This window comes from Sparus aurata, chromosome 2 (assembly GCF_900880675.1).
Source record: "Sparus aurata chromosome 2, fSpaAur1.1, whole genome shotgun sequence".
Lineage (NCBI taxonomy): Eukaryota > Metazoa > Chordata > Actinopteri > Spariformes > Sparidae > Sparus > Sparus aurata.
Window position 1 is genome coordinate 27,532,281 of NC_044188.1, and position 21,770 is coordinate 27,554,050.

Genomic DNA, 21,770 nt, shown 5'->3' on the forward strand with positions numbered 1-21,770 from the left:
ATGAACAACACTGTGGAACCAGAGCCAGTTTATGCTGCGGTCTTTGGCTGTATCATGGTACTTGGGCTTCCTCTCAATGCTGTATCACTGTGGATATTGTTGCGCCAGCACAGCCTCAAATCCCCAAATGTGGTCTTCATGGTCAACCTGGCGATCTCAGACCTGCTGCTCGCCATCTCCTTGCCTACGAGGGTCTACTTTTACGCCACAGGCACCTGGCCACTGGGCCCATCGGTGTGTGTCTTGACCACAGTGATCTTTCGCAAAAACATCAGCAGCAGCGCCATCTTAATCACCTTCATCTGCGTGGACCGCCTGCTGGCTGTGGTGTATCCTATGAGGTCACGCCATCTTCGAACTTCTTCCAACGCCTGGAAAGCTGTTGCGCTCGTTTGGCTGTTTTTGATGCTGATGAACATTTCACGAAGCGTAAGCATGTCACGAGCTTTGAAAAACTGCACTGTACCTGTCTGTTTTGATTACCATCCCTGTTGGGCTCCTTATAAACCAGCATGGGTTTATTTTTATGTTGTGTTAGTGTTCATCATGCTGGCTGTCAATGTTGTGTGCACCACTCTGGTGTCTTGGACTCTACGCAGCCATCTCACTGACTCTGCAAAGGTCAGCAACAAGGTGAATGTCATGCTGATTTTTGTCATGAACTTGGTCATGTTCACCATATGTTTCATTCCTTTGTATGTTGGGTTACTTACAATTAAGGGAACTGTAATCAGGCCTTTAGTATGTCTTGCTACCATGAACTGCTGTCTGGATCCACTGTTGTATTACTTTTCTCTGGATAACTTCTGGAAGAAAAAAGAGGATGTGGATCTTGCTACAAGAGAAGAGTAGACAAAGGACGTGCCACAGTATTTTCATAAGAAGGCATCAAATTCCCATGTCACATGCCCCTTTCTCTATTTTTTAGCTGCTGAGGTGTCTGATGCTTACTTGGCTTGAAGTTTGACAGTGCGACAGATTTTATAAAACTTGTCAGTGTTTGTTAAAGTTGGCGATTTAATACAAGATAGAGAGAAGCTTGGCTTGTTAATGAACTATTGCCATCCTCAATTCATACTAACAGGCTGTTATAGCACAGCTTCATGAAAGAGTCCTTCAGCAGTATCAGGAGAAATGATGACGATGATTAAAGAAGTTGTTTGACATTCTGTGAATTTGCTTACTTGCTAAGAATTAAATAGGAAGATTGATACCATTCTCAGGTCTTTAAGGTAAATATGAATACAGTCTTGAGGCAGCGAGGGTTAGCTCAGCACAAAGACAGGAAACAGCTCCATTTGAAGTTTAGACCAAAGTGTAAAAACATGGAAATAACTCGGAATTATAGGAAATACACTTGTTGGCTTCCTTGTCTAAATGTATATGGGAAGAGGGACACTAATTTACATGTCTGTACAATACTTATAAAGCTTCAGCTTTGATGGCAGGATGATAAGCTAGTTTCAAACAAAGACTGGAAACAGTGGGACACAGAATAACCAAAGTTAGGTACATATCATCGTTAGGAATGTTAAAGAAATGGTTGCAATTCGATTTAGTCCTCAAAACTCCTTGGTTGGGTTTAGGAAGAGATCAGTTGGGTTTAAACACCAAAAACTATTTAGTTAGCTTCATGGTTTGGATTAAATTACTTGTGTTAACTGTATTATAACGTAAGTTCAGCAGCATACAAAATGTAACAAGTTTCAGATGCTGTGTGTTTTCATATAAAGTTGAAACTTGTGAGTGAACACAAAATAAAAACACGAATTATGCAAAGACTCATCCATGAGAGTTGACATTTTTGTAAGCTTTATGCGTCTGCAGTTGCTTTGCTTTTTTTCATCAATGCACAGAGACAAGAAGAAGAAGGAGTCAGACAGGAGAAACATTTACAAAAGAAACAGAGGTGACGCACTGTTTCATGTGTCTCCAGTATCACATTCAATATCACCATGTAGTTTTTGGTTATGGGGGTGATGAGATTCTCAACCACATCCTGACATAAAAGGTGGCTATGCAGAAAATATATTTCTCTCAACCTTCCAATGTCAGTGGAGGCTATGAGCATTTCCCTTTGAAAAAGGTCACATTACATATTCAACACTATACATATGAAGGTTAAGGGATTCTTTAACAAAATCAACTATGTTTAACTAATGCTTTGCACTCAAACAATTCACATATGAAAAAAACTCCTCTGACATAAATTGTAATTAAGCAATATTACCCTCGAGGGTAATATGCTCAAATCAGCATGACAGTACGCCTGACTCATTACTCAAAATATTACTCCGCCAAGTCTGTGGCAATAGTGTATCCATCTCCATGGCAAGATAGCAACTGTCAGAGCTGGAGCAAAAAAAAGAAAAAGTACAGCTTGAAATTCAAACTTTCTGCCGTAAAATATGCAGAGGAAAAGCCGGGAGAAGCAGCCGCTAGACGTTTCTCTGTCGACCCCAAGAGAGTGAGAGATTGGCGATAAAATAAAACGGAGCTGTCCGAGGAGGACATCAACAGGGCCAGGCTGCCTGGTGGAGGGAGGAAGAAGGCTAGCGAGGAGCCTGAGATAAACATGCGGGAATTAGTTATCAGCAAACGGGCACGCCACGAGAGAGTGTCCCGCAAAATGATCGATGGCAAAACAAATGTCCGTCACCGTGAGTGACAGCAGAGATGAGGAGTTATCTGTGAGTGCTGGTCGGCTGAATCGTTTCCTCCGCCGCAACAACTTCACCTGCAGAAGACAACTATTGCCCAGCAGGATGCCGGAGAATTCACCGAGAAGCTGGCGAAGTTTGTGACATTTTCATCCCGGATTTTTGAGAGGAAGGAATTAAACGCCTGTCCCAAATTGCTGCCTGGTCCCAAATAAACGCCTGGTCTTTCAAGTGATTGAAACAAATAAATGCCCCGGCTATTATTTATTTTCCCTTCAGTGTGAGGGTCATTATTGTGGCCGCGGTGAAAACATTTTATAAAAAATATAAAAGAAAAAAAAATCAACATCTTTGTTATAACTTGGGCAATAAAAATAAGCATTTTCTGTTTATCTGTGCAGTATTGATTTAGCTCGGGAAATTTCGAGACCGCGATAGAACATTAACGTCAGCTCAGAGTTCACTCATCTGCGACTAGAAAATCCTTTCTGTTGCTAGGTCGTTACTACGGGTTGGATTATTTGCTGGAATGGTAAACTACGTTCCATTACACATATGAGTCTACTGACGTGACTGATTTTGTTTCAGTTATTAGTCAGACCCCATGTGTTTTCATGGAAACGCGACACACACTGGCAAAAACCTTTAAAATTTGAGAGCAAAATGTCCATCAACATGGATATATTTTGATTGTACATTTTATTTGTGTTGGTATTAGTTGTATAATCGCAATATTACCCTCGAGGGTGTGCTTTAACGTCATTTGAGCACTTCAGTGCTGCTTGCGGACGGTCCTGACCGCATCACTGTCGTGCTCAAATGACGTTAAAGCACAGCCTCGAGGGTAATATTGCTTAAATAAAAATATATCCATGTTGATGGACAATTTGCTCTCAAATTTTAAAGGTTTTTGCGAGTGTCAGTGTGCGTCGCGTTTCCTTGGAAACACATGGGGTCTGACTTATAACTGAAACAAAATCAGTCACGTCAGTAGACTCATATGTGTAATGGAACGTAGTTTACCACTACAGCAAATAATCTAACCCTTACTGTACATCAGTGGCGGTTCTAGACCAGTTTTTTAGGTGGGCCAGGTTTGGGCCAGCTTTTTTGTTAGGGGGCACATACAACCTGGAAAAAAGGATACATCCCTCATTCAGACAAAGCAGTGTTTACAATTTCAGCAATTTTGATTGGGTAGTAAACTGCTGAGACACTTTATTTCTGCCTTTCCCTTCAGAACAAAATCATTGCAAGAAACCTGTCATTGTATTATTGATGCAGACTCACTGTCAGGGGGGCCACAGGGGGGTCCAGACTCAGAGTTACGGGGGTACTGGCCCCTGTTGCCCGCCCCCCCCCCACTCAGAACCGCCCCTAACGACCTAGCAACAGAGAGGATTTTCTAGTCCCAGATTAGTGAAAGTAAAATACCAAATAATAGCCGGGGCGTTTATTTGTTTCAATCACTTAACAGACCAGGCGTTTATTTGGGACCAGGCGTTTATTTGGGACAGGCGTTTAATTCCTTCCTCTCATCGGAGGAAGTGATTTATCCAACCAGCACTCGCAGCGAACTCCTCATCTCTGCTGTCACTCACGGTGGCGTACATTTGTTTCTCCATCGCCCTGATCATTTTGCGGGACACTCTCTCATGTCGTGCCTGTTTACTGATAACCCATTCCCACATATTTATCTCAAGCTCCCCAATAGCCTTCTTCCTTCCTCTACCAGGCAGCCTGGTCTTGTTACTGTCCTCATTGGACAGACGCTGAAGCTCAGTTTTATTTTTTCGGCAATCTCTCACTCTCTTGGGGTCGACAGAGAAACGTCTAGCAGCTTCTTCTACGAGTTTTCCTCTGCATATTTTACTGCAAAAAGTTTGAATTTCAAGTCGCACTTTCTATTTTTTTGCTCCAGCTCTGACAGTTACAATCAGTGCGTTTACATGCACAGCTTAGTCGGATAACAGCCATAGTTCGACTATGCTACTCAACCAGACAACTGCAATTATCCGAGTATACACGCCATTGAGAAAATCTGATTATTGGGCCGAAGCATGTCATACCCCGGTACGCTAGGTGGCGCTGTACCCATTTCAACTAGTGGTAACAGAGACACCTCCGGCTGACCTCTTTACGTCACCAGCTGCCTCGGCATTCAAGAAATATGACGTACGCGAAGCGAGACGAAGCTACATCTTTGTACATTTTGTATATGGTGTACATGATAATTACACAAACTAGATGCACAATGGCGCTCTTTCTTGCGGTGATTTCGGAGGAAAGACGCCGCCGCCGCCCGTCTACTTCCAGCTCACGGCCCCGGGAAAGAAATCTCGCGCCTGTGCAAAACGCAAATTCCGATCAGATCTGATGGAACGTATACATGCAGGAGTAATGCGACTATCAATCAAATAATCAGGGTGCTTTAATCCAACTATGAGAAATCCGATCCGGTCCGGCTTTAGTCAGACTAAGGTGTATACATTCATCTTAAAGATCCGATCATAACACAGTAATTCAGTTTTCTTGAGTGTCATGTAAACTGAATGTTGCCACAGACTTGGCGGAGTAATATTTTGAGTAATGAGTCAGGTGTGCTGTCATGCTGATTTGAGTGCGGTCACTCTGGGTCTAAATTCCTTGTTGACCAATCAGATTGCTTGGTCGGAACTACTTGTTCTATAATTTCTGACCTTCTTGTTGTATAATTCTTGTTGACCAATCAGATTGCTTGGTTGGAACTACTTGTATAATTGACAATATCACCACAAATTTGCTTACAAATGGCTGTAAGTAAATGTGCATTAAAAGCGTCATCTCCAAACTACCTGTGTCATTTTAAAACCTTACATATGTGTACATATATGTATATATATATATATATATATATATATATATATACATATATATATATATATATATATATATATATATATATATATATATATATATTCAGATATGTTTATTTGGGTTGCAACAAGATAATACATTTTAAAATGGCACAAGGCTCAAAGTAACCTCTTCAGTTTCACTGACGTGACAGTGAGCACGGTTCCTGAGTTGACATGTTTCCTGTTGGTACATTTTTTTAACCCGGTTAAAATCTGACGCGTCAGACCTCACTTAACACTGGTAAAGAGAAGATTGAGGAACTGCTGCATCGTGCGCTCGGCTACATTATTAAAGCACACAGAGACATCTCTTTTCTCATCAGGTAGACATGAACAACACTGTGGAACCAGAGCCAGTTTATGCTGCGGTCTTTGGCTGTATCATGGTACTTGGGCTTCCTCTCAATGCTGTATCACTGTGGATATTGTTGCGCCGGCACAGCCTCAAATCCCCAAATGTGGTCTTCATGGTCAACCTGGCGATCTCAGACCTGCTGCTCGCCATCTCCTTGCCTACGAGGGTCTACTTTTACGCCACAGGCACCTGGCCACTGGGCCCATCGGTGTGTGTCTTGACCACAGTGATCTTTCGCAAAAACATCAGCAGCAGCGCCATCTTAATCACCTTCATCTGCGTGGACCGCCTGCTGGCTGTGGTGTATCCTATGAGGTCACGCCATCTTCGAACTTCTTCCAACGCCTGGAAAGCTGTTGTGCTCGTTTGGCTGTTTTTGATGCTGATGAACATTTCACGAAGCGTAAGCATGTCAAGAGCTTTGAAAAACTGCACTGTACCTGTCTGTTTTGATTACCATCCCTGTTGGGCTCCTTATAAACCAGCATGGGTTTATTTTTATGTTGTGTTTGTGTTCATCATGCTGGCTGTCAATATTGTGTGCACCACTCTGGTGTCTTGGACTCTACGCAGCCATCTCACTGACTCTGCAAAGGTCAGCAACAAGGTGAATGTCATGCTGATTTTTGTCATGAACTTGGTCATGTTCACCATATGTTTCATTCCTTTGTATGTTGGGTTACTTACAATTACGGGAACTGTAATCAGGCCTTTAGTATGTCTTGCTACCATGAACTGCTGTCTGGATCCACTGTTGTATTACTTTTCTCTGGATAACTTCTGGAAGAAAAAAGAGGATGTGGATCCTGCAACAAGAGAAGAGTAGACGAAGGACATGTCACAGTATTTTCATAAGAAGGCATCAAATATCCATGTCACAATGAATGTGCTAATGAACTATTGCCATCCTTAATTCATACTTACAGGCTGTTATAGCACAGCTTCATGAAAGAGTCCTTCAGCAGTATCAGGAGAATTGATGTTGATGATTGAAGAAGTTGTTTGACATTCTGTGAATTTGCCAACTTGCTAAGAATTAAATAGGAAGATTGACACCACTCTCATGTCTGTAAGGTAAATATGAATACAGTCTTGAGGCAGCGAGGGTTAGCTCAGCACAAAGACAGGAAACAGAGCTCCATTTGAAGTTTAGACCAAAGAGTAAAAACATGGAAATAACTCAGAATTATAGGAAATACACTTGTTGGCTTCCTTGTCTAAATGTATATGGGAAGAGGGACACTAATTTGCATGTCTGTACAATACTTATAAAGCTTCAGCTTTGATGGCAGGATGGTAAGCTAGTTTCAAACAAAGACTGGAAACAGTGGGACACAGACTAACCAAAGTTAGATACATATCCTCGTTAGGAATGTTAAAGAAATGGTCGCAATTCGGTTTAGTCCTCAAAACTTCTTGGTTGGGTTTAGGAAGAGATCAGTTGGGTTTAAATACCAAAACTATTTAGTTAGCTTCATGGTTTGGATTAAATTACTTGTGTTAACTGTATTATAACGTAAGTTCAGCAGCATACAAAATGTAACAAGTTTCAGATGCTGTGTGTTTTCATATAAAGTTGAAACTCATGAGTGAACACAAAATAAAAACACAAATTATGCAAAGACTCATCCATGAGTTGACATTTTTGTAAGCTTTATGCATCTGCAGTTGCTTTGCTTTTTTTCATCAACACACAGAGACGAGAAGAAGAAGGAGTCAGACAGGAGAAACATTTACAAAAGAAACAGAGGTGACACACTGTTTCATGTGTCTCCAGTATCACATTCAATATCACCATGTAGTTTTTTGTTATGGGGGTGATGAGATTCTCAACCACATCTTGACATAAAAGGTGGCTATGCAGAAAATATATTTCTATCAACCTTCCAATGTCAGTGGAGGCTATGAGCATTTCCCTTTGAAAAAGGTCACATTACATTGACATTACATGGAGGCGGCTGTTTCTGTAACATTGGTAAGTTTTCTGTGCCTTTGTGTTCCAGAGGTGCTGTGGAGTTGCTGAGTGTGGCCTGCTGGTGGCCTGAGCTAAGGCTGATCACACAAACCTGCAATCAGCTCCAGGTTAAAAGCCCTGCTCTCCTCTACTCAGGCTGCCAGATTATTTAGTCAACTAGATGTACGAAATGGTCTCCTTGTGCTAAGACACTTCGAGAGTTACTATTGTTTTTGGTGTCTCCAATGATCACTCTCCACCTGGATACCCTCTGGCCTCACCATGACCCAGACTCCTGCATTTCTGCCACTAGTCTGCATCACCTGGATCTTCAGTGCGCTGCTCACCCGGGTCCCTTACCTGTGCCACCGTGAGTCCTCATCTGCCTGGTGGAGCCTCCAGTCATCTCCTCAGCCGTCCTCTACTGCCAGCTTCTCACCGTGCCCAATGAATATCTTCTAACTAATCCCCCTGTTTCTGGTGTCCACTAATGGTTCTTTAACCTCCATCTACAGAGTGTACATGTTTTCAGTAAAAAATCCATCAAACCCACCATTTGGCCTACTACCAAGCACAAATGGCATACAAAGTCAGTGACGGGTACGTCTTACATTCATCATCGTCTTCACGTACACAACAGAAAGCTAATATTGTTTGCATCTGTTGTAAGCCAACTATTTGCTCACAAGTTCCACTTTTAGCTGTGTATACAGCTTGTTTCTGCTGCCCTTGTGGTTGCCAAAGATGAGGTGACAGCAGATGAAGTGATAAAACCACTCCTTATAAAGTTGTTGTGGTGAAAATGCTAGCAAACAGTTCTCTGTTCACACACCCACTCTGAGCAGCATTAGTATTCTATGCATGTGATCCATAATTAACATTAAAAAAGCACAACTTCAAGCTCATTTGCAGCCTCAATTTAACTTAAATACATTGTGTAAATGGTATAAGTGGTCAAGTAACATTCAGTCAGCATACTGTGACTTACTATACTTAATCACCTGAGTAACTCACTGAAAAAGTTATGTGCACCCCTGTTTATAATATGTACAGTAAACAGCACCATCTATCCTTACACCCTCAATTCAAGTAAGGATAAAACTCACCAAAAGCCCTTGCTTTAGAAGACACCTCAGGAAGAGCCACAGAGGAGGGATCATTCTCCCAGAATAGACAGACCAACAAAATCACAGCGTACAGATTACATTGACAAATTATCTGAATAGTATACATGAAGAATGTGGATCCAGGAGGACAAGACCTTCTCTCCACCATGGTGACCTGGAGGAGGACAGGCTAAATAAACAAGATGATTAGTAGTATTAGTACATATGTATGTATATAAGAAGGTTGTAAAGTAGAGGTGAGCAATGTTCCATGAGAGGGCCTTCAGCTATGACGTTCTTGATCCAACATAGATGAGGAATTCACCACCAGGAGAGAATGGTTCCCGGGCGATTGATGGTCCAGCAAAGAGGAGCCTGAGTGATTAGAGAGGAGACGAAGGACAGACACACACACAGCTTGCAGCTCTTGTCTGTTTGACAAACACTATACAATGTAAAGGTTAAGAGATTCACTGATTAAAATCAATTGTTGTTGAACTAATGCTTTGCACTCAAATATGAATAAAACTTCTCTGACATAAATTGTGCAAATTGAACAATATCAATATGGGGCATAAAACAGTTAACTACCAGTGTCATTCTACAACGTGATATAAATATATATATATACATATATATATATGTATATATATATACATATGTTTATTTGGGCTGCAACAATATGATACATTTTAAAATTGCACAAAGCTCAAAGTAACCTCTTTAGTTTCACAGACGTCACAGTGACCACAGTTCTTGAATTGACATGTTTCCTGTTGATATTTTTTTTAACCCAGTTAAAATCTAACACGGTCAACCTCACTTTGCTCTGATAAAGAGAGGATCGAGGAACTGCTGCATCGTGTGCTCAGCTGCAATATTAAAGCACACAGAGACATTTCTTTTCTCATCAGGTAGACATGAACAACGCTGTGGAACCAGAGCCAGTTTATGCTGCGGTCTTTGGCTGTATCATGGTATTTGGGCTTCCTCTAAATGCTGTATCACTGTGGATATTGTTGCGCCGGCACAGCCTCAAATCCCCAAACGTGGTCTTCATGGTCAACCTGGCAATCTCAGACCTGCTGCTCGCCATCTCCTTGCCTATGAGGGTCTACTTTTACGCCACAGGCACCTGGCCACTGGGCCCATCGGTGTGCATCTTGACAACAGAGATCTATCGGAAAAACATCAGCTGCAGCTCCATCTTAATCACCTTCATCAGCGTGGACCGCCTGCTGGCTGTGGTGTATCCTCTGAGGTCATGCCATCTTCGAACTTCTTCCAACGCCTGGAAAGCTGTTGCGCTCGTTTGGCTGTTTGTGCTGGTGGTGACCATTCCACACAGCGTAAGCTTTTCAAGAGCTTTGAATAACTGCACTGTACCTGTCTGTTTTGATTATCATCACTGTTGGACTCCTTATAAACCAGCATGGGTTTATTTTTATGTTGTGTTTGTGTTCATCTTGCTGGCTGTCAATATTGTGTGCACCACTCTGGTGTCTTGGACTCTACGCAGCCATCTCACTGACTCTGCTAAGGCCAGCAACAAGGTGAATGTCATGCTGATTTTTGTCATGAACTTGGTCATGTTCACCGTATGTTTCATTCCTTTGTATGTTGGGTTACTTACAAGTAAGGGAACCGCAATCAGGCCTTTAGTATGTCTTGCTACCATGAACTGCTGTCTGGATCCTCTGTTGTATTACTTTTCTCTGGATAACTTCTGGAAGAAAAAAGAGGATGTGGATCCTGCAATAAGAACAGAGTAGACAAAGGGCATGCCACAGTATTTTCATGAGAAGGCATGAAATTCCCATGTCACGTGCCCCTTTCTCTATTTTTCAGCTGCTGAGGTGTGGGATGCTTACTTGGCTTGGAGTTTGACAGTGGAACAGATTTGATAAAACTTGTCATTTTTTGTTAAAGTTGGCGATTTAATACAAGATAGAGAGAAGCTTGGCTTGTTAATGAACTATTGCCATCCTCAATTCATACTTACAGGCTGTTATAGCACAGCTTCATGAAAGAGCTCCTTTGGCAGTATCAGGAGAAATGATGACGATGATTAAAGAAGTTGTTTGACATTCTGTGAATTTGATACTTGCTAAGAATTAAATAAGAAGGTTGATACCACTGTAGGGATGTATCCCGAGGACCGGTACTTTTTGGTACCGGCTCCTAATTGGGTCGGTACCTGTTATCGGTACTTAAAAAAAAAATAAAAAATGTTTGATGATTTTTTAAGCGGTTTTTGACATGGATGGTTTCTGAACGTCTACCCAACCATAATGACTATAAACTAAACAACAAACTCTGTGACTTGACGTCGCAGAAACGAAACCGGGTGTCACTGTCACGCACTGCAGTCTTTAGCGTTAGCCGGGCTGCTAACTGTACTCGCTTTGTTATAACAATCAAACACGCCGCACTTCTTTAGCTTCATATTATGCTCCAAGTGTTTGGTGATGTTGCTTACCCCGAATATCCCCTGCATACGTTGCGTTACGGCTCCGATCCGGTTTTGCTCCAATGTCTGCTGTCTGGTAACCCCCACCGGTTGCGTTTTGAGTCAGCCACGGCACAGTACGGTAGACAGCTGGCGTCACGAGGCTGAGGAGTTTCCTCGATAATCACATAATCACCCGCGACCGCAGTTATAGGTATGTGTCATAAAAACAACAACAGGAAGTGTTCCCGACCGAAGGATTAGTAGAAGAGCTTGTGTTTGTCTCTTTTTGAGATTTGTGTGCTGGTGTCAACACGGACTGTTTTTTTTTTTTTTTTAAAGTAACCAGATGTTATGTTGATATTTCTGTATTTCAGACTTCCTGTCTGCTCGGTGCTGAATTCAGCTGAATTGCTGTGTCGTGCTCCGGCATCTGCCAGATATAAAAGTCCTGGTTATCTGTTCCGGAGTATTTGTAATTGCATAGCTTCTGTTCTGTTGAAGTTTTATTATTACCTTGTGGTAATAAAAGGTTGAACCTTTTGACATCTTGTAAAGTCTTTATTTTTTTTACACAAAATTACATGTTGTAGTATCGATAAGACTATCGATAAGTTAAGGTACCGATAAGGAGTATCGGTATCGATAAAATCCTAATAATATACATCCCTACTCTCATGTCTGTAAGGTAAAAATGAATACAGTCTCGAGGCAAAGAGGGTTAGCTCAGCACAAAGACAGGAAACAGCTCCATTTGAAGTTTGGACCAAAGTGTAAAAACATGGAAATAACTCAGAATTATAGGAAATACACTTGTTGGCTTCCTTGTCTAAATGTATATGGGAAGAGGGACACTAATTTACATGTCTGTACAATACTTATAAAGCTTCAGCTGTGATGGCAGGATGGTAAGCTAGTTTCAAACAAAGACTGGAAACAGTGGAACACAGACTAACCAAAGTTAGGTACATATCATCATTAGGAATGTTACACAGTAAAGGTAGAGAAATGGTCGCAATTCGGTTTAGTCCTCAAAACTCCTTGGTTGGGTTTAGGAAGAGATCAGTTGGGTTTACACACCAAAACTATTTAGTAAGCTTCATGGTTTGGATTAAATTACTTGTGTTAACTGTATTATAACGTAAATTCAGCAGCATACAAAATGTAACAAGTTTCAGATGCTGTTTGTTTTCATATAAAGTTGAAACTCATGAGTGAACACAAAATAAAAACATGAATTATGTGAAGACACATCCATGAGAGTTGACGTTTTTGTAAGCTTTATGCATCTGCATCTGCAGTTGCTTTGCTTTTTTTCATCAACGACGAGAAGAAGGAGGAGTCAAACAGGAGAAACATTTACAAAAGAAACAGAGGTGACACACTGTTTCATGTGTCTCCAGTATCACATTCAATATCACCATGTAGTTTTTTGTTATGGGGGTGATGAGATTCTCAACCACATCCTGACATAAAAGGTGGCTATGCGGAAAATATATTTCTATCAACCTTCCAATGTCAGTGGAGGCTATGAGCATTTCCCTTTGAAAAAGGTCACATTACATTGACATTACATGGAGGTTTCTGTAACATTGGTGGGTTTTCTGTGCCTTTGTGTTCCAGAGGTGCTGTGGAGTTGCTGAGTGTGGCCTTCTGGTGGCCTGAGCTAAGGCTGATCACACAAACCTGCAGCCGACTGAGGCAATCAGCAGCAGGTTAAAAGCCCTGCTCTCCTCTACTCAGGCTGCCAGATTATTTAGTCAACTAGATGTACGAAATGGTCTCCTTGTGCTAAGACACTTCTAGAGTTACTATTGTTTTTGGTGTCTCCAGTGATTACTCTCCACCTGGATGCTCTCTGGCCTCACCATGACCCAGACTACTGCATCTCTGCCACTAGTCTGCATCACCTGGTTCGTCAGTGTGCCGCTCATCCGAGTCCCTTACCTGTGCCACCGTGAGTCACTCATCTGCCTGGTGGAGCCTCCAGTCATCTCCTCAGCCGTCCTCTTCTGCCAGCTTCTCACCGTGTTCAAAGTATATCTTCTAACAAATCCCCCTGTTTCTAGTGTCCACTAATGGTTCTTTAACCTCCATCTACTGAGTGTACACGTTTTTAGTAAAAAAATCCATCAAACCCACCATCTGGCCTACTGCCAAGCACAAACAGCATACGATGTCAGTGACGGGTATGTCTTACATTCATCATCGTCTTCACGTACACAACAGAAAGCTAATATTGTTGGCATCTGTTGTAAGGCAACTATTTGCTAACAAGTTCCACTTTTAGCTGTGTATACAGCTTGTTTCTGCTGCCCTCGTGGTTGCCAAAGATGAGGTCACAGCAGATGAAGTGGTAAGACCACTCCTTATAAAGTTGTTGTGGTGAAAGTGCTAGCAAACAGTTGCCTGTTCACACATCCACACCCACACTGAGCAGCATTAGTATTCTATGCATGTGATCCATAATTAACATTAAAAAAGCGCAACTTCAAGCTCATTTGCAGCCTCAATTTAACTTAAATACATTGTGTAAATGGTATAAGTGGTCAAGTAACATTCAGTCAGCATACTGTGACTTACTATACAGTAAACAGCACAATCTATCCTTACACTCTCAATTCAAGTAAGGATAAAACTCACCAAAAGCCCTTGCTTTAGAAGACACCTCAGGAAGAGCCACAGAGGAGGGATCATTCTCCCAGAATAGACAGACCAACAAAATCACAGCGTACAGATTACATTGACAAAATATCTGAATAGTATACATGAAGAATGTGGATCCAGGAGGACAAGACCTTCTTTCAACCATGGTGACCTGGAGGAGGACAGGCTAAATAAATAAGATAATTAGCAAGAACAAATGTATGTATTTAAGAAGGTTGCAGAGGTGAGCAATGTTCCATGAGAGGGCCTATAGGTATGTCATTCTCGATTCAACATAGATGAGGAACTCACAACCAGGAGAGAATGGTTCTCGAGCGGTTGATGGTCCAGCAGAGAGGAGGCTGAATGAATAGAGAGGAGACGAGGGACAGGCACACACACAGCTTGCAGCTCTTGTCTGTTCGTCAACACTAAACATATGAAGGTCAAGGGATTCTTTAAAAAAATCAACTATGTTTAACCTGTGCTTTGCACTCAAACAATACAAATATGAAAAATCATCTCCAAACTACCTGTGTCATTTTAAAACCTTATATATGTGTGTATATATCTATATATCTATATCTATCTATCGCGCTCTCTCTCTCTATATATATATATATATAGTTATATATATATGAATTTCACAAGGCTCAATGTAACCTCTTCTGTTTCACTGACGTCACAGTGACCACAGTTCCTGAGTTGACATGTTTCCTGTTGATACATTTTTTGAACCCAGTTAATATCTGACACGTTCAACGTCAGACCTCACTTTGCCCTGATAAAGAGAAGATTGAGGAACTGCTGCATCGTGTGCTCGGCTGCATTATTAAAGCACACAGAGACATTTCTTTTCTCATCAGGTAGACATGAACAACACTGTGGAAGGAGGACTGCAGCCAGAGCCAGTTTATGCTGTGGTCTTTGGCTGTATTATGGTATTTGGGTTTCCTCTCAATGCTGTATCACTGTGGATATTGTTGCGCCGGCACAGCCTCAAATCCCCAAATGTGGTCTTCATGGTCAACCTGGCAATCTCAGACCTGCTGCTCGCCTTCTCCTTGCCCATGAGGGTCTACTTTTACGCCACAGGCACCTGGCCACTGGGCCCATCGGTGTGCATCTTGACAACAGAGATCTATCGCAAAAACATCAGCTGCAGCGCCATCTTAATCACCTTCATCTGTGTGGACCGCCTGCTGGCTGTGGTGTATCCACTGAGGTCACGCCATCTTCGAACTTCTTCCAACGCCTGGAAAGCTGTTGCGCTCGTTTGGCTGTTTGTGCTGGTGGTGACCATTCCACAGAGCGTAAGCTTGTCAAGATCTTTGAATAATTGCACTGTACCTGTCTGTTTTGATTATCATCACTGTTCAACTCCTTTTAAATCAGTATGGCTTTATTTTTATGTTGTGTTAGTGTTCATCATGCTGGCAGTCAATATTGTGTGCACCACTCTGGTGTCTTGGACTCTACGCAGCCATCTCACTGACTCTGCAAAGGTCAGCAACAAGGTGAATGTCATGCTGATTTTTGTCATGAACTTGGTCATGTTCGCTGTATGTTTCATTCCTTTGTATGTTGGGTTTCTTACAATTAAGGGAACTGTAATCAGGCCTTTAGTATGTCTTGCTACCATGAACTGCTGTCTGGATCCGCTGTTGTATTACTTTTCTCTGGATAACTTCTGGAAGAAAAAAGAGGATGTGGATCTTGCAACAAGAGAAGAGTAGACAAAGGACATGCCACAGTATTTTCATGAGAGGGCATCAAATTCCCATGTCACATGCCCCTTTCTCTATTTTTCAGCTGCTGAGGTGTGGGATGTATACTTGGCTTGAAGTTTGACAGTGTGACAGATTTGATATAACTTAACATTTTTTGTTGAAGTTGGCGATTTAATACAAGATAGAGAGAAGCTTGGCTTGTTAATGAACTATTGCCATCCTTAATTCATACTTACAGACTGTTATAACACAACTTCATGAAAGAGTCCTTCAGCAGTATCAGGAGAAATGATGACAATGATTGAAGTAGTTGTTTGACATTCTGTGAATTTGCTTAATTGCTAAGAGTTAAATAAGAAGATTGATACCACTCTTATGTCTGTAAGGTAAATATGAATACAGTCTCGAGGCAAAGAGGGTTAGCTCAGCACAAAGACAGGAAACAGCTCCATTTGAAGTTCAGACCAAAGTGTAAAAACATGGAAATAACTCAGAATTATAAGAAATACACTTGTTGGCTTCCTTGTCTAAATGTATATGGGAAGGGGGACACTAATTTACATGTCTGTACAATACTTATAAAGCTTCAGCATTGATAGTAGGATGGTAAGCTAGTTTCAAATAAAGACTGGAAACATTGTTAGGAATGTTACACAGTAAAGGTAGAAAAATGGTCGCAATTCCGTTTAGTCCTCAAAATTCCTTGGTCGGGTTCAGGAAGAGATCAGTTAGGTTGAGTTTAAGCACCAAAGCTACTTAGTTAGTGTAGTTTCTGGGCTCTCTTCCTCAAAGGTGTCAGTTGTTTGATGATAAAAGAATTCTGCAGAGGCAAGGCTGGGTGGAATGACAGAGCAGTCTTTATTGAAACAGATCTCAAGCCGGCGTCCGAGCCAGATTCTGGTTTACTCAAAACTATGGCAAAAGCAATGCCAAAATGCTTTGCCCTCTGCCCTATCAGTAATCATATCGAGCCTTTGATCTTGGGAAATCAACCAAGTCCCACCTAACCTTCTCTTCTTGTGAGAGCCTTTTAAAGTCCCTTGGGCTGTACCTGCCTACTTCTAATTGGTCACTGTGGTGGGTTGAGGGTCCATCTGTCCAATCGACTAGATGACTAAATCTGCTACTATCACTCCTCAGGTCTTGTATTCCAAAATTACCTAAATGACCCCTCTATCCTTTTCTGGAAATGTACACGTTTAGACATCTCCCTCCATCTGACATATGGGTTAAACTCCGTTTTAGTCCTCTATAGTGGCCTTGTCCTCTACTAACCTTTGACACATACACAGCTGAATACAGACTCCAAGGTCCTTTGGGCTGTAAGCTTTGCACCCTCTACATTCCTTAACTCACACAAGGAGGAGAAACAGGTTAATTTTAAACTGAGTTGAATTAAAGATCAGAATGTGTTGCAGTCTGGATACCTCACTAGCTTTATGGTTTGGATGAAAATAAGTGTGTTAACTGTATTATAACGTAAGTTCAGTAGCATACAAAATGTAACGAGTTTCAGATGCTGTGTGTTTTCATATAAAGTTGAAACTCATGAGTGAACACAAAATAAAAACATGAATTATGCGAAGACATATCCGTGAGAGTTGACGTTTTTTTAAGTTTTATACGTCTGCAGTTGCTTTGCTTTTTTCATCAACGCACAGAGACAAGAAGAAGAAGTAGTGAGACAGGAGGACCATTTTCAAAAGAAACAGAGGTAACACACTGTTTCATGTGTCTCCAGTATTACATTCAATACCACCATGTAGTTTTTTGTTATGGGGTGATGAGATTCTCAACCACATCCTGACATAAAAGGTGGCTATGCAGAAAATATATTTCTATCAACCTTCCAAAGTCAGTGGAGGCTATGAGCATTTCCCTCACATTACATTGACATTACATGGAATCGGCTGTTTCTGTAACATTGGTGGGTTTTCTGTGCCTTTGTGTTCCAGAGGTGCTGTAGAGTTGCTGAGCGTGGCCTTCTGGTGGCCTGAGCTAAGGCTGATCACACAAACCTGTAGCAGATTGAGGCAATCAGCGCCAGGTTAAAAGCCCTGGTCTCCTCTACTCAGGCTGCCAGATTATTTAGTCAACTAGATCTACGACATGTCTCCTTGTGCTAAGACACTTTTTTGTAGTGTTACTAGTTTTTTTGGTCACTCATCTGCCTGGCAGAGCCTCCGGTCACCTCCTCAGCCGTCCTCTACTGCCAAACTCTCACCGTGTTCAAAGACTATCTTCTAACCAATCCCCCTGTTTCTGGTATCCACTAATGGTTCTATTACCTGCATCTGCTTAGTGTACCAGTTTTCAGTAAAAAAAAAAAGCCATCAAAACCCACGATCTGGCCTACTGCCAAGCGCACACACAGCATGCAAAGTCAGTGACTACTTTGTGAACAAGTAGATTATTTAGCTGATAAATGACTGGATGTTTTTGTCAGAATTTGACGGATAACAAAGGAGGGCTCAAGTAGGACGGATATGTGTTACACTGATCACGTCTTCACATACACAACAGAAAGCTAATACTGTTGGCATCTGTTGTAAGGCAACTATTTGCTAACAAGTTCCACTTTTAGCAATAAGGTCTCAGAACTGTGTATACAGCTTGTTTCTGCTGCCCTCATGGTTACCAAAAATGTGGCCACTTTGCAGCAGATGAAGTGGTAAGACCACTCCTTGTAAAGTTGTTTTGGTGAAAGTGCTAGCAAACAGTTGCCTGTTCACACATCCACACCCACACTGAGCAGCATTAGTATTCTATGCATATGATCCATTATTAGCATTATGGAAAAAAGCGTGACCTCTCTCACGACAGGGAAACCACAACAATAGTTTGGACTCAAATGCACGACACAGAGTAGGGCATGGTAACAGTCTTTACTCAGAAATAGGTTCGTTCGCGAGTGGTCAGTCAGCGAGGGTAAACAAATCAGGCAGGGATGAGGTCGAGGGAAAACACGGCTGACGTCGAAAACCAGGAAACACACAAAGACGGTAGGTACAAAAGCTGAGACGTTTCTGCATGGGGACAAGAAGACGAACTGGCAACGGACAGGGGGAAACACAAGGACTATATATACACACACACACTCCAGCACCAGATCAGGGTGGAGACAGAAAATCAGGGAGGAAGACGAAACCACACAGGCAGGGAAGGGGGATCTGGAACGAGAGGAGAGGTAAATACACAAGACAGAAACAGGGACAAAACTATAACATGGATCGAGTCATAATAACTTAAAAATAATTGGCAGCCTCAATTTAACTTAAACACACTATGTAAAAGGTATCAGTGGTCAAGTAACATTCAGCCAGCATACTTTTAATTTTGTTAGTAATGGTTGAAAAATTGAAAAAAAAAAAACAAAACAAAAAAAAAAAAACTTGCATGGGATTGTATCCAATCTAGAGGAAAATCATTTTCGAAGAGAAATTGACATTTGTGTAAATTATAGTCAACTTTATTTACATAGCCCAAAATCACAGCTTTATAATCAGGGGTGCACATAACTGGTATGGGCAACAGAAATCAGGAATAAGTAATGCCACCTGTGTTACTACGCCCTTTTGCGTACTTGACCGATCTCATCTAACCTTACACATGTTGCTTGTCAACTACTGTCAGATGCCCAAAAAGCAACAGACATTAAGCAGCTTCTTTGGCGTTTCGCCACCTACAAAGAAATGCCAACTGGAGCCAGAGCCGAAGAAAGTACTTTTTTCAGAAAAGTGGCTCCAAGATGTGTAGTGGCTCGAAGCTAACGATGAGCGCACTGGAATGTGATGGGAGATTTGCCGCTCACATCCACATCTAGCAGCCAAAACAAGTGCGTTTTATAAAGGTTCAAAGAATTTCAACCATCCTTTATTTGACAGACATGAAAAGAGCAAGGAGCACATGAAGGTGGCGCAAGCCATCGCTAATAAACAAGCTAGCCGAGAAGAAATGTCCAGTCGCCCACTTACCAGATGGCGAGACAGGCTGAAAGAAGAACAGTGGCAAGCTCTGTTTAATATTTTTCTCCTCGCCTTCCATAAAGCTAAACACACACGTCCCATGTCTTTCTATTCTGAGGATGTTCCTTTACTGAAGCGGCAAGGAGTAAATGTCGGAGGTGCACATCATTTATGTGAAGGGGGAACATGGATCATGCAGAGCATCGCTCACACCATCAGCTGGGAGTTACAGGCCACGTTTTGCTGAATTTTGGGGGCTGCTTTTTGATGGATCTGAGGACATCACAGAGCAGGAAATTGTCTGGGCTGCTCTGCCGCACTAAGGCAAAAGGTCGTAACTTCGATTTTGGGCGAAAATGAGTTATTGTAATTTTTGGGACAATAAACATAAGTTTTATCATGTAGACAAACATCAAGTTTCAATTCAGTAGTTTTGGGGGGGGGAATAAGATTATGTTTTTGCCGTAACTTCAAAAAGCCAAGGAGAAACTGTGGCAGAAGATCGTAACTTCAGATACCGCTTTCTGCCTTAGTTTCACGCTGCTCCTGAACACATGAATGAAGTTACGGTCCAGTAATAGCTAGCGGTAGCCTTAAGCTAGCGATGCAAACTAGTAGGCTAACCTGCTTCACAAACTAGACACAAACACTTTGCAAGCCATAATCAACAACTTATCCAGTAACAAGCGGTGCTTTAGAGCATTGCTTGTAGGATATCTTCATTCACAACCCGTAATACAAGGCTACACGTACAACTGAAATAAAATGTGCTTCTCATAGGCTAGCTCTCGCCTGCCAATGACGGTCCACTGACTGAAAACTGCGTGAGTTGGTTGGAGCTGAAACGACACACCTTCCACACACGCACGCACACGCACACACACACACACCAGCAGCAGGAATGTAGTAATTTACAGCCTACCTTTTGCTGAACCCTGGTTAAAATCCATGTCAAACATCCGACGAAAAAGCAAATCCATTAAATCCACCACGAGTTTTTTAAACTTGCTGCTGGCTAGTCAAAACTCCCAGGTTGTCAGCAACAGGCTGTCAATTCTATCTATGCAATCCTACAGTTTGTTGTAGCCGTGGGTTGATGGAGAAATTAAAGCTGGTCGCAAAGATGTCACGTCTTGATTTGCCAAGAAAGAAAATAAAATTGATCATTGGACGAATCCACCATGTGACTCGTTGATGTCACAGGTGACACGTTGTAAAGACAGGAAAATATATCAATACAGTGTTTATTCATAATTTTTAAAAAGACCTACACGTGTCATCAAAGTTTATTCCTGTATTTATGATAATAATGCAAATACTGCAAGTAAAATCCCAAGAAATATTAATTCCTACTATGTTTTCAGCAGACTGGCTTTCAACATTAAGATGCTACAATGGGATGATTATGAAATATCTTTGCTGTTCTAGGCTGCTGGTTATCCACATAAACAATGAGTCTATATTAGTGCCTCATATCCAAACAGAAGTACATGTTTTATATGCATTAAAACATCAAAACACTCTCATTGTTAATGCTGACGTCTGTCAGAGAGAGTGTGCAGAAAATCATGCGACTGCCTGTGTGGTACTATGAGTATGAAATATAGAAAAAAACTTATTAATCTATCATTTTCATATGATGTTGATACATATAAAGCCATTTTATCATAGTGAGTTCAATAGGGTCAATATTGCTTACATTTTAAGTGAAAGTTGTCACTGTTATCATAACATTGTGCTATAAAATAGAAGTTAAGGTCTTTTGCCTTGGTATAACCAATTGTCATTTTATGGGCAGTGCAAAGGCAGAATACAGTAACTTCCGAAAAAGGGTCAAAGGTCAAATTTGAGTAAAAAAAAAATGTGTAGATAGATTAATACAGGTATACACTACAAACTGTGAAAATTACAATATTATACCTATAACCCAACTGTCAGGACATTAAGATAACTTTAAAGATATTTTCTCAGTTTCACACTCTGGAGAGTTAAGGTCTTTTGCCTTAGT

At 41.5% G+C, this 21,770-nt stretch overlaps 4 protein-coding genes across 4 annotated transcripts; all 4 read left to right on the plus strand.

Annotated features, from left to right (window-relative positions):
- On the plus strand, positions 1 to 1,746 carry LOC115596619 (lysophosphatidic acid receptor 6-like). Its single transcript, XM_030441858.1, has one exon. The coding sequence runs from the start codon at positions 1 to 3 to the stop codon at positions 850 to 852; it is 852 nt and encodes a 283-aa protein (XP_030297718.1). The 3' UTR covers positions 853 to 1,746.
- A 4,118-nt stretch (positions 1,747 to 5,864) lies between these two features.
- On the plus strand, positions 5,865 to 7,465 carry LOC115597123 (lysophosphatidic acid receptor 6-like). The gene has a single exon (XM_030442826.1). It carries the CDS (start codon positions 5,887 to 5,889, stop codon positions 6,736 to 6,738), a length of 852 nt encoding a protein of 283 aa, XP_030298686.1. The 5' UTR covers positions 5,865 to 5,886; the 3' UTR covers positions 6,739 to 7,465.
- Positions 7,466 to 9,800: 2,335 nt separating this feature from the next.
- On the plus strand, positions 9,801 to 11,721 carry LOC115572531 (lysophosphatidic acid receptor 6-like). The gene has a single exon (XM_030402700.1). It carries the CDS (start codon positions 9,893 to 9,895, stop codon positions 10,742 to 10,744), a length of 852 nt encoding a protein of 283 aa, XP_030258560.1. The 5' UTR covers positions 9,801 to 9,892; the 3' UTR covers positions 10,745 to 11,721.
- Positions 11,722 to 14,897: 3,176 nt separating this feature from the next.
- Positions 14,898 to 17,374, plus strand: LOC115572381 (lysophosphatidic acid receptor 4-like). The gene has a single exon (XM_030402395.1). It carries the CDS (start codon positions 14,940 to 14,942, stop codon positions 15,801 to 15,803), a length of 864 nt encoding a protein of 287 aa, XP_030258255.1. The 5' UTR covers positions 14,898 to 14,939; the 3' UTR covers positions 15,804 to 17,374.
- The last annotated feature ends 4,396 nt before the right edge of the window (positions 17,375 to 21,770 follow it).